We start from the raw sequence: 12,325 nt of genomic DNA, 5'->3' as shown, positions 1-12,325 counted from the left end.
GCTACCTGGGCGAGCATCAGTTCCATGTCTATTTTGGGAGAAATTTCCATGTTGTCAGGTCCTTATTATGCCTCCCCGCACATGACAAGAAGACAGCAAAGCGAGCAATTATCAACAGTTCCCATAGCAGCTAGGCAGTCTTTGCCTTATCTGGCTAACCATTTGAAAACCTTGTTACCCTAAGTAAATCGAAACATTCTCAAATTTCCTAATCTAAAATCAAATTTACCACAATACATCTATAAACAAATTATACAACACAACAATCTTGAAAGTTTCAGACCGCAAGATATTTCTACCATCATACTTTTGACACATAGCGAACGTCATCTACATTAGTGAATTACAAGGACTACTACGACAAAATTAGTCAATAAGTAAAAGGCATAAGGATTCACGGCACCACTGCCCCCCCCCCCCCTCTCCCAGCGATATGGCATAATCATGGCCAGTTACTTAAATGGAACGTGAGTAAGCGCAATTACACATAAATATCTCTAATACCTTATATCAAAGCCGTGAACCTGGCACTTACCTTACGCTAGAGTATATATATATATATATATATATATATATATATATATATATATATATATATATATATATATATATATATATATAGCGTTAATGAGATGGCCTTGACTAAGGGCATTCAGCTGCCCGTGCCGTCTCAGATTTAAAAAAGAAATAAAAAAAACATGACTAAGGGCATTAGTGCCCGTGCCGTCTCAAATAACATAAAAAAAAACTAACAAATAACATGACTAAGGGCATTCAGCTGCCCGTGCCGTCTCAGCTAACACAAAAAAACGAACAAATAACATGTCTGTTTATGGTTAAGCAAACATAACAAACATATCATTTTGGATTGTTGGCTCCCACCAGAAGTTGATCCTATACATGACGCACTTTGTTCCTCCCGCAAGTGGTAAAATATTTCTGCCGTTCCCCTTCGACGCCAATGGAAAATCCCCCTATCCTGATTAGATGATATACCAGGCATATGGTCTGGCTGGATACACCTGGAACCCTCCCGCAAGTGACTCAGCTCTCGTCTTGTTGGCACAACGAGGGGCGTCGAGAGCGTTGCTGGCGGGGGAGAGGCGTGCACCACACACCTACACAATGCTCGCGCTAAATATATTTTTGTTGTCAGGGGGAGAGAGAGAGAGAGAGAGAATAGGCCGGGTATTAAAATTCCATTTTTTTTTCAATTAACACCACCATCTCCCTGATTCACTTGCTTACTTGTGTATGATTTCTGTTGCAGATGTTGAAGTAATCAGCGATACCATATGACAATCAGAGACTGAATGAACTGATCAGAAGCTATGAAAGTCTCTACAAACCATCATCAGAAAATGTAGGCCTACGATGTGCAGCAAGAAGATAGCATTGCGCCAAGGCAATATTCCCAGTCACTAATGTCAATATGTAAGCATCCTCCTAGTAGGTTGGCTGGGGTGGGCACACCCGCTTCCCCGGGAGCAGCTAGGCACTGCTGCCATTTCCAGGCTGTTCCGGCGACTGAAAGCGATGTCATACACTAATAGTAGTAGTATTCCTCTGTTTTCTCTTCATATTTGAGGAGAAAAATTCTATGTGAGCGTATACACTCTAAGTAATGTCACACGACGCTCGATTTGTTACACTACGTCTGACGACGAGAATATACGCATTGTAAATACTTATTTTCCCCATAAATCTTCCGTATTTTAGAGTTGTTGGTTTAGAAAGTCCCAGCGTCTTAAGTCTATTTTTCAACTCGAATTTTATTTTTGGATCCACACACACACACACACAAAAGCCGATGGAGATGAGAGCAAATATGTATCACAGTGTACGAATTGTGCTACGTACAGTCATGTTATGCACCCCCCCCCATTGATAAAGTGTTGCCGCCCTTCCCAAAGCCAACACATGCCTCCCCCTCCTCCACCATGGCCACCATAAGACACACACACACACACACACTTTTTTTTTTTTTTTAAGATTCTATTACTTGAGAAAGAGCCATGAATGCTGCCTTTATAAACGGTGACGACAAATGACTTTCTATTTTCACCACGAACAAGGAACAAACGCCCTTCCATTATCATGACTAGGCAACTCTTGGGCACGGCCTACCCTGGACGCCGGGGGTAAGGAAGACTTCAGTTGTGTGAGGTGATTGTAACGAACACCACCACTACTGTCATAGGCCGGGAAGACTGAATTCTCAACCATGGCAACTTCATACAAGGATGTAAGTTAACCTTTAAGAGAACGTTTTGAAATGGAGAGTTGAGTTTTTGAAGAATTTGTAGCACTAAACGAGTACCAAATGGAATGTGTGCGAGGTGTACGGTTGAATGGAGCGTTCTGCTGTAGGCAGGCGCCTCAGGAAACATATGAAAGTCTCGTGAGGTGGGTAGGGCTCTGAAGCAGAGTGGGAATTTGTCCTAGTGAGAACACTAGAAACGAACGGAGGATTAATCAATACATTCGTAAAATTTTCGCTCTATTCTTGCAGTCAATGGACGTGCTCGATAAGTCACTATTAGTGGTACAAGGAAAATAATGTTATGATAAGAATTAACCTAACATAGGTAAAGTCTTCACTGTATGCCTAGGGCATAGTCTTATAATCTAAGCTTTTTTTTTTTGGTAAATAAACTTTAACGAGAGGAACTACTTACCTGTCACAAGGTCCAAGTTAGACATCATCCCAGTACATACTGTAAACTCTCCTAGCCTGAACATTTTCCAAGACGAAGCTGGACCTCTGAAAAGATAAAACATTTTTAATTTGCCACCGTAACATGTCCACCACCAACACCGCCACACCACAAAAAATATATTGTTTAATGTCGCTGTTCAGTTCGGTCACCAAACTTGATTGCAGATGAATAAAGATTAGAGCAAGTTAGAAAAGCAACCAAATTAAATTTCATGAATAACTTCGTGATACCAATATGAATTAATAATACATTAATAGTTCTCAGACTGCTACGTAATGCCGACAACATAACACAACGTCACATTACACAGTGGTTCAGCGATCAGAAATACTGGTATGGAATTGATCATCTAATACAAATGTAGGCTCTTCTTTTTCAGTTGTAAAGTTGAACAGTATAAGAATAGCCAACCAACATTTGTCAAGGCATAAACCTTTAGACAAACTTTAATGATAAGCCTTATTAAGAATGAACTCAAACCTCTCATTAACAAAATTCAACATATAATCTTTAAGATCAACTTTTATCCCATGGAACACCCAGTAAAACATGACAACGCCTACAATCGTACAATTTTTGTGCTCTTAAGGGAATAAGTTACCGAAAAAAAGAAAGTCAAAGAAATAAGGCACTAACACTTTTGATACCCAAGGCTGAACTATTTGCAAGTTAGGAAAACATATAACTATCCCGTTTGAAGATGACAGAAAAAAAAGTCTCCCACCGCGAATATTGAATCAACGGCGCCTGGACACACCGTACGATGAAAGACGCGTCACAATCATATACTGCGATATTCTAATGTTAACGAGTCTCCTCTTCCCTTGCTATACTATGTGACGTTAAGAAACTAATGCCAAACTTTTGTAAATTCAAAAAACGAGAAACTAGAGAAAACAGAGAAAGGAATCATGTAAAAAAAATGACAACGGTTCATTGTCAAGGCTAACTGGTATTGCTATAACTTACAAGTGGGCTCTCGCCACCACCTGCTGAAGCACAAGAACAGAAAATTGTACACCAACTAGGCATTAACATTGTAGTTGTTGCTATTTCAGTATCTTCAACGTTTTACGACTCCCTGTTTCGTCGTCCATTGGTTCACGATGTTATTCTCTACTGAAATATCTCCTTATCTATTCTATCTTTCTTAGTTTCCCGTTATGTTTATATACACTACACCCTGATTAAAGTTATTACCGTAGTAATGCTTTGGTTACACTGGCTAAGCAATGGCAACTCAAGTAATGTCATTATATACGAGTATGTAAATCGATGAAAGACAAAATACCAAGAACAATGCAAAATCTGCTGTGGTTATAAATTTTGCACTAGAGTCAAGAAAACCTCTCCTATAATTAGAAATATAAGTGAGCCAATCTTGTTATGTCAATAGTAATTTTGTTATTTGCCACATGCTATTAATCCTCAGTGCTTGTAATGGTACATGAGACAACTATTGGGTTTCTGTCAATTCTGTAATAAGGACCAGAGTTAACACCTTTCCTGGACACCTGATAGGTTGTAGGGAAGGCCAGGAGGGCCTTCAATATGGGCAAGACCAGGCCTATCGAGTTCCGCCGCCAGCAACTCATGCAACTCAAGAAGATGTACCAGGAGAACCGCCAGACCTTCCATACGGCTCTCAAGTCTGATCTGAACAAGGTGAGTCTCCCAAGGAGGCAGGTGAGGGCTCAGGAATTCTTGGTTTCAAGAAGAGGCTTCCTAGAAAGTAGGTAAGGACCTGGGAGTTCTCAGTGTTAAGGCTCACCAGGTGGCATGTAAGGGCACAGGAGTTCCAAGTGTCAAGCCAGCCAGCCACTGGCAGGTGAGAGCCCAGAAGTTTCTGGTTTCAAGGTAAGGCTCCCTAGGAGGTAGGTGAGGGCTTAGGAATTCATGATACTAAGGTATGGCTCACCATGAGACTAGTGAAGGACCACAAGTTCCTGGTGTCAAGATAAGGTTTGTCAGGAGTCAGAAGAGGGCTGAGGAGTTCTTCGAGTCCAAAGTGATTACTGTAATAAGGTATGCCCACCCCAGAAATTTGTAACAAAATTTAAAAGCAAAACTTCTTGGTGTCTGCTTCATCAACTTTTACCATTCATATTTTGCATTATACTGCAAGAGGCAGTTGAATAAACATTTTTATTTTAAAGATGTAATCACACTTTTCAAGTTCCCATATTTAATTTAGTTCCTTGAGCACTACAGTAGGATCCTTAAGCATGATGTCAAGACACTTGGGAATGGTCAAAGGTCAGGCCATTGTACCAAAGGGCTATAATGATAAGTTCATGGGATGCACCATTATGTTCAAGAACCAAACTGTGCTCAAGGGATAAACATCATATTATGTGACATTGTTACCATGTACATGTTGAGCTCTCTAACATTTTCATAATGTGCAGAAAGGACACAGGTACCCGAGTTCACCTCTGTACATTTCCAATAAAATTATAAAGCAACTGTAGTATTCATTAGTGCACCTCCCATGACAGCCACAATTGGAGGCAGAGGTGTTCGAGTTAGACTTCGCAGAGAAGGATGTTGACTTCCTTCTCAGTAAACTGGACAGCTGGGTCAAAACTGAGGAGGTGCCATCCATTGTGCCTGGAGACAAGAGCTACATCATCCGTGACCCATATGGTGTTGTCTTGGTCATGGGTGCCTGGAACTATCCACTGCAGCTGGCCCTCATCCCTGCTGCAGGTGAGACATAATTCCATTCATCATTTCCTCTGTATAAGTCAACACTACACTGTATTGTAAGTTATTTTTGTAAAGTATAGTATATTTATGTTTCATAGCAGCTTTGTCTCCCATTACCCCTCACAACTGGTTTGTCTGCCATTCAGCCAGTAACAGTTGTGCTTCCCCTGTAGTCAAATATGAAGTGTACTGAAAGTGGCTTCATAAAGTGAGTTCACTTATCCTTGACAAAAGATATACACCACCACAGGTGCCATCGCTGCAGGAAACACAGTGATCATCAAGCCATCTGAGGTGGCACCTGCCACTGCAGCTGCCATCACTAAGTTCCTGCCCAAGTACCTAGACCAGGTAAGTCAAGCAAGGCCAGTATGACATTTTTTCTCCTAACAGAATATATCTCACACTACCTAATGCAGCACAACAGTATGATACTTGTAAACAATAATAAGACCCCTAAGCAAGATGTTATAGCCCTTTGCTATGATGGCCTAGACTTTGACCTGACACATAAAGTCAAATAAAAGGATAAGCCTTCATAGTAAAGGACAGTACTGTCATATTAAGGGATTATATCATTATGCAGAAGGATAACATTTTGCTCGAGGATTGTACCATTATGCTTAGGGGTTAGGTATGCTAGTACACCTCCTAACTAATAAGAAAGCAAAATCTAAAGTCCCAGTCTTGGGTGAGAATATGAGGCAATAAGACCCCTCCCAAATGTATCCAGTGGATTATTTGCTCACTATTATACTTAGCCATAACTAGAGCACCCTGGTCCTTCATCAGGAGTGCTTCCATGTTGTGTGTGGGGGTGTGTCAGAGACTACTGAGCTGCTCAAGCAGAGGTTCGACTACATCTTCTACACAGGCTCCACCATGGTAGGCAAGATTGTTCGGGAAGCCGCCAACAGGTTCCTCACACCCATCACCCTAGAACTGGGTGGCAAGAGGTAAATTAATGGGTGGATGTTGTCCTGTTCTATTCCATTGAAATCATTGCATCTACTGTAAAGTATAGGAAGGATGTAGGACTTCTGTTGGTGGTAATGGTGTCAAGATGTGAATAATATCTACATCTGTTTAACTGTAAAGCGTCTAAACCAAAAGTTTTTTATTCATATTTTTAGACTGGCTGTCTATCTCCACTCTCTGTTGACAGATGTGCCTTTCACGTGTATTCATTGTTTCCTCAGTTATGCAAATTTGTCATATTTTGAAAAGAAAATCACCCATAACATGAAGGATTTAAAGGCACTAGTTTTTAAGCTCACTTGGCTCACTTTACTCACATTACCACTTAAAATGAATAGTTTATGATGAATGCTGATGTATGAAAAAAAAAGTAATTAAATCAGCTTAATATCCAAGGACCACTCCCATTAAGGATGTGGGTGCCCCATGACTTTGTTTTTTCTCAAATCTTTGAAACACCCTGACACTCTAATGTTCCTTTACCTTATATCAGTCTCACCAGACTCTTAGAGACAGCGCTTGACATCCCTTTCATGATGTGATCTCTAGTTCTCTCATATATCTGCAGTCCATGTTATATCGACGATACAGCAGACATGGACATTTCGGTGCGAAGGATCCTTTGGGGCAAGATGTTCAACTTGGGTCAGACTTGCATTGCCCCAGATTATGTGCTCTGCCGCAAGGAGGTGCAAAACAAGTTTGTCCAAAAGGCGAAGGAGGTTTTACTGGAGTGGTACGGCGAGAACCCGAAGGACTCCCCCTGTCTGAGCAGGATTATTACCGAGAGACATGTTGAGTGAGTGGAGCACATGGTTTTAGGGTCTTAGGTTATGGGAACTCATAGGTTCAAGGTGACCTGACCAAAGTTCTAGAGACTCTAAGAATCTTAGAAAGTCAGTGAATAAGAAGCCATGAGTTTTGATAATCATGGATGAAGAGAAGCAATAGGTTCTGAAAATGTGAGAGGTTAGAGTGAGGAGCACTGAATTACAGAATATAAGGAAAATGAAGTAATGCTTAAGATGACTTTGATAACCAAACTGACTGAAGAGAATTTGCTAGTACATTATGACTACAGAAATTTAAGTACATTTTTTGACTGCATTCCTAAATTATCCTGTTTTCATATCTTTATCTCTTAGTTGATTATGTAGCCTTGAAATTATAACTGAGAGCAACTGTAAGTCAGAAACAATAATCTACAAGAACACAAAGATGCACCCTTTTATAACATTATCTTAAGGATTATAGGTTCTACATTATTGTTGGTTGATTCTGTCTTGTCCCCATGGCAGCCGGCTGGCAGAGTATCTAAAGGATGGGAAGCCTGTGGTAGGAGGACATCATGACAAAACATCCAAATGGATTGAGCCAACTATCCTTGTTGATGTGTCTTTTGACAGTAAAATCATGAATGAGGAGATCTTTGGCCCCATCTTGCCTATTCTCAATGTGGAGACACCTGAGCAAGCTGTTGACATCATCAACAATAGGTAAGATGAGCCATCAGAAGAAATAGAAAAATAAGAGAATGAAAATATAATACTGAGGCCTTCACTGATTTTAGTCTTAAGTGAATAAGTCATTTATGAATGCCAGAGAAAGATATGATGGTAAAAAAGCAGTGAGAGAGAGAGAGAATAGCCATTCATTACCAATTAGTAAGCCAAGCAAGGAATAAGCAAAGTATTCATTCTCAAGAAAAAGATTATCGACACAAAGTCCATCATTATCAACAGCTACACAACAGCAGATATAATTCAGGTTTTAGACCAGAAAATGGACCTTACAACCCCTTCCCCAAGCTCCTATACATACCTGACCACATGGCCCCCTTCCCAAGGTTCTAAAAGTACTTGACCACAAAACCCTTCCCAGGTTTCTACACATACCCAACCATGCTACCCCATTTCCAAGCCCCTTCATGCACCTACTCACGGGACTCTCTTCCCAGGCTTCTACATTTATCTGACTACATGACCCCTTTCTCAAGCTCCTACACAAACCTTATGACAGGCCCCCTCTACCTTAGCCTCTATGTTTACCTGATCACATGACCCCTGACCCAAGCTTCAAAACAATTCTGACCACACAACCCCCTCTTCAAGCTTTTACAAGCACCTGATCACACAACCCCATCCCCATAAATTCCAGATCACATGACCCCCCTTTCCAGGCTCCTATAAGTACTTGATTACACAACCCCCTTCTCCAAGCATCTGAACATGAAACCTCCTCTCCAAGCTCCTGCAAGTGCATGACCATACAACTTCCTCCACAAGCTATTACAAGTAACATCAAACAACTTGCCCTTTTCCAGGGAGAAGCCTCTAGCATTTTATGTGTTCTCAACCAAGAAGGATGACACTGATATGTTTCTGCAACAGATCCCCTGTGGAGGCATCACTGTCAATGACACACTGCACCATGCTGCCAGTAAGTTTATATAACACAACAGTTCATCAGTACTATATCAGGAATGTACAATACCATGCCAACAGTACTGTAACACAGTAGTTGAGTATAACTGTATCATGCTGCCATTTAGTCACTGTACCACAGTTGTAGAGTATTAGTGTAAAATACTGCCATCAAGTTACAATACCATGATGATATAGTGTTACTGTACCACACCTCCAATAAGTTATTATATCTCGGGGAAAAGTTTTGTCATTGTAACCAGCCTTCAGGAAACAACTTTACAGAATATGATTCTTTCTTCCTGACAGATTATAAAAGGCCCTTTAAGGTTCTTATGCTTTGGGGAGGTCATATTACATAGGGGATGTCTCTCCCTCATTTGGTCACACTGCTCGGTGTACTTTCTTAAAGGTCACATGAGGGGGACCTTCCAGTGTGTCTCATTGCCTTAACCTCTTGTACCCCCCAAAAACCCTTGTACCCTTCATGAGCCTAACCAACTATATCTCCTCTGGTAGACCACAACCTGCCATTCGGCGGTGTAGGACACAGTGGGATGGGTGCCTATCATGGGGACTACACCTTTTACACATTCACCCACCTCAAGCCTGTCCTTATGCGCCAGTTCGACAAGGACCAGGATGCCATCCTGAAGTAAGTATGCAGTTGTATTGTATTGTTTCTGTCTTACTTCTTAAAGTGGGCATATAGCTGTATTTCATAGTTTTTATCTTACTTCCTGGATTGAATATGTAGCTGTATTTTATGGTTTTTATTTAATTTCTTGAATATGTTGTGTTTTATGGTTTCTGTCTTCTTGAAGCGAGTGTGTGGTGGTATTATATGATTTCTATCAAACTTCTTGAAGGGAGTGTGTAGTAGTTTTTATGGCTTCTTACTTCTTAAAGTGAGTGTATAGCAATATTTAATGGATTCCATCTTACCTCTGAATGTGATATTTTTTCATTTCTATCTCCCTACTTCAAGTGTTTTTGTAGCAGCACTTTGAGATTTCTATGTTACTTTTTTAAGTAAGTGTAGTGGTATTTAATGGTTTCTACTTTACCTCTTGAAGTAACTGTGTAACACTGTTTTAGTGTAGCACTGTCTTACCTCAAAAATTTTGCCTAGAAGTGGCAATGGAGTTCACCAGTTATGGAGACTTCTGCCATGGCCACCCCCTTGAGCTTGTTCCCAGAGGGAATGGGCATCAGAAATACAGATGACAGGTTTTTAATCATGTAGTGGGTGTATGGTAGTATTTTGTGGTTTCTATATTACATCTTGAAGTGTAAGTGTGTGGTTGCACTTCATGGTTTCTATCTTACTTCCTAAAGTGAGTGTTTGTGGTGATATTTCATGGTTTCTATTTTAATTCTTGAAAAGAGTATGTGGGAGCATGTTACTGTTTCTGTCCTACTTTCTTATGAATGTTTATCAGTATTTTCTGGTTTCTACCTTACTATGTTGTACGGCCATCCTCATCTATTTACCCTTAAATTCTTAGTTCTGTCGTAGGGCTTGTATACTTCTCAGTTCTCCAACACCTCTTTAGACCTATATTTTAAAAATACTTTGCTCTACAAAGCAATTCATACTGCCCCTTATTTATACCTTTATATTTGGTGTACCTTCCTATGGATTTCAGTAACTTGCTCAACATTTCCTTTCTGTAACATGGTGTTGCTTGTTCTCTTTGTACTATAACTTGTTATTTTTCTAATTCAGTGGTTAGTGCATATTGTGTGTGTGTGTGAGAGAGAGAGAGAGAGAGAGAGAGAGAGAGAGAACTTGTACATGCCCATGCGGCATCTCATAAGATGGTCTTGCTCCAGGAAACGGTACCCTCCATACAATGAGGAGAAGTTGAAGATCCTTACCAGTTAAATTCAGTGGCCAGCCCTTACAACCAGTCCCAGTGACCAGCCCTTACAACCAACCCCTAAGAAAAGCCCTTACACCACCCCTATGGACCAACCCTTACCATCAGGTACATAACCACCTCCAACAATGAGAAATCAGCTCATAAGATCATCTGCATTGACCAGACCTACATAAGCAAACCTAGTTACCAGCATCTACAGCCATATTCAACCACAAGCTCTCAAATCTAGCCTCAATAACCATCTTATTAAGACCCAAGGGTGGCTACACTCTCCTACCAGCCCCACAAAGTCATCAGTCACAAGGAATCTCCACTGAGTGGACAGATATGGCCCAAGGTACAGGAATTGGCTAAGTGTGATACAGGATTATGGTAAGTGTGTTCCCAGGACTAACATGATGTGGGAGTGAGGTAGGACCAGCATGATGCAGGAGCACAGTTGAAGTGTTCCCAGGGATGGTGAATACCACAAAAGCTTCAAAGTCATGATTGAAACAAGTCCCTTACAACACACATCAGTCTTCCAAGAAGTATTTCAAATACTTTTCTTATAAAAGAGAATAAAATGTGTTTATAATTCTGACTTTGGTTTTTACTGATCCTTGAATTTAGCTTGTAAAAATATCATTAGCTATTAACAAAGGTAACGTTTCAAATACAAGATAGTAAAGTAGAGTTACAGAACCTATATACATAAGCACCAAATTTTAAAAATCTTATCCAGAGGCTTACCCTTGGGGTCCTCTGAATATACTTTCAAAGATTCAATTTCTAGCTCTCATCATCCTGCAGCTGTGTAGCTGACAAACACAACTAATACGAATAAAAAAAGAAACCTACAGAGTTTTGAATTTCTAGTTTTGATCATCATTGAGCAATGGCAGCGACAAACACAAGACACCAAATTTTTAAAAATCATTCCCTTTGTATTCCATTGGGGCCCATTAACTCTGCATACATAGTTTCTAGTTGTCATAATTATGAAGCTATGCTGCTAACAATAACACAATGACATAAAAGAAATGCCAAATCTTAGAAAATCATACCCAGGTGCACAGCATAAGTCCTCTAATTATGCATTAGTCTAGTTGTCATCGTCGTGGTGCATCCTCGAAGTGAGCTAGTGTTACAACTTGTGTGCCGCTGGGGTCGCTTTTGGGCCCACTGTTATTCTTATAATAGGTAAAAGACTTGCCTGATGGATTAAAATCATATCTAAACGTGTCAAGGTCAAGGAAAAATTAATGAAAGGATGATCGCATTAACCTACAGGGGACCCGGATACATTCCAAAGTTGGTTAGATATAAGGATATTCAAAAAGGAAAAAGCACTGAAGGCCTAGGTGTGATAACTATTTTGCAGAAAATATAGGAATCGGTTTGAGAAACAAATCTGGGGACTGATATTGTGCCTACTTATTGTCATAGTTGCACATTAAGAACATTGTAAAATAGGCAACATAATAGCAAATAAAAGAAATGCATTCAATTATAAGGATAGAGGCAATTTCTTTACACTATTCACTACAAATTTCATAAAACTGGATCATCTCTCACAAGTCTGGTCTCACAGAAGCACAAAGAACTGGTTGAGAGGGTACAAAGAAAA

General features: G+C 40.2%; 1 protein-coding gene across 1 annotated transcript; it reads left to right on the top strand.

Annotated features, from left to right (window-relative positions):
• Positions 1 to 2,098: 2,098 nt before the first annotated feature.
• Positions 2,099 to 11,299, top strand: LOC139746628 (aldehyde dehydrogenase, dimeric NADP-preferring-like). The gene is made up of 10 exons (XM_071658045.1): positions 2,099 to 2,245; positions 4,242 to 4,385; positions 5,219 to 5,429; positions 5,680 to 5,780; positions 6,222 to 6,385; positions 6,976 to 7,206; positions 7,706 to 7,903; positions 8,731 to 8,846; positions 9,350 to 9,485; positions 10,667 to 11,299. The coding sequence occupies exons 1-10, from the start codon at positions 2,225 to 2,227 to the stop codon at positions 10,716 to 10,718; spliced, it is 1,374 nt and encodes a 457-aa protein (XP_071514146.1). The 5' UTR covers positions 2,099 to 2,224; the 3' UTR covers positions 10,719 to 11,299.
• The last annotated feature ends 1,026 nt before the right edge of the window (positions 11,300 to 12,325 follow it).

This window comes from Panulirus ornatus, chromosome 65 (assembly GCF_036320965.1).
Source record: "Panulirus ornatus isolate Po-2019 chromosome 65, ASM3632096v1, whole genome shotgun sequence".
NCBI classification, from domain to species: Eukaryota; Metazoa; Arthropoda; class Malacostraca; order Decapoda; family Palinuridae; genus Panulirus; species Panulirus ornatus.
This window is presented reverse-complemented; position numbering and strand designations above follow the sequence as displayed.

Excerpts from the sequence above, each read along its gene's own strand:
- LOC139746628 (XM_071658045.1), top strand. The coding sequence starts at position 2,225 with ATGGCAACTTCATACAAGGAT. Across the intron at positions 6,386-6,975 it reads CTAGAACTGGGTGGCAAGAG|TCCATGTTATATCGACGATA; the intron begins GTAAATTAATGG and ends ATATATCTGCAG. Across the intron at positions 8,847-9,349 it reads CACACTGCACCATGCTGCCA|ACCACAACCTGCCATTCGGC; the intron begins GTAAGTTTATAT and ends CTCCTCTGGTAG.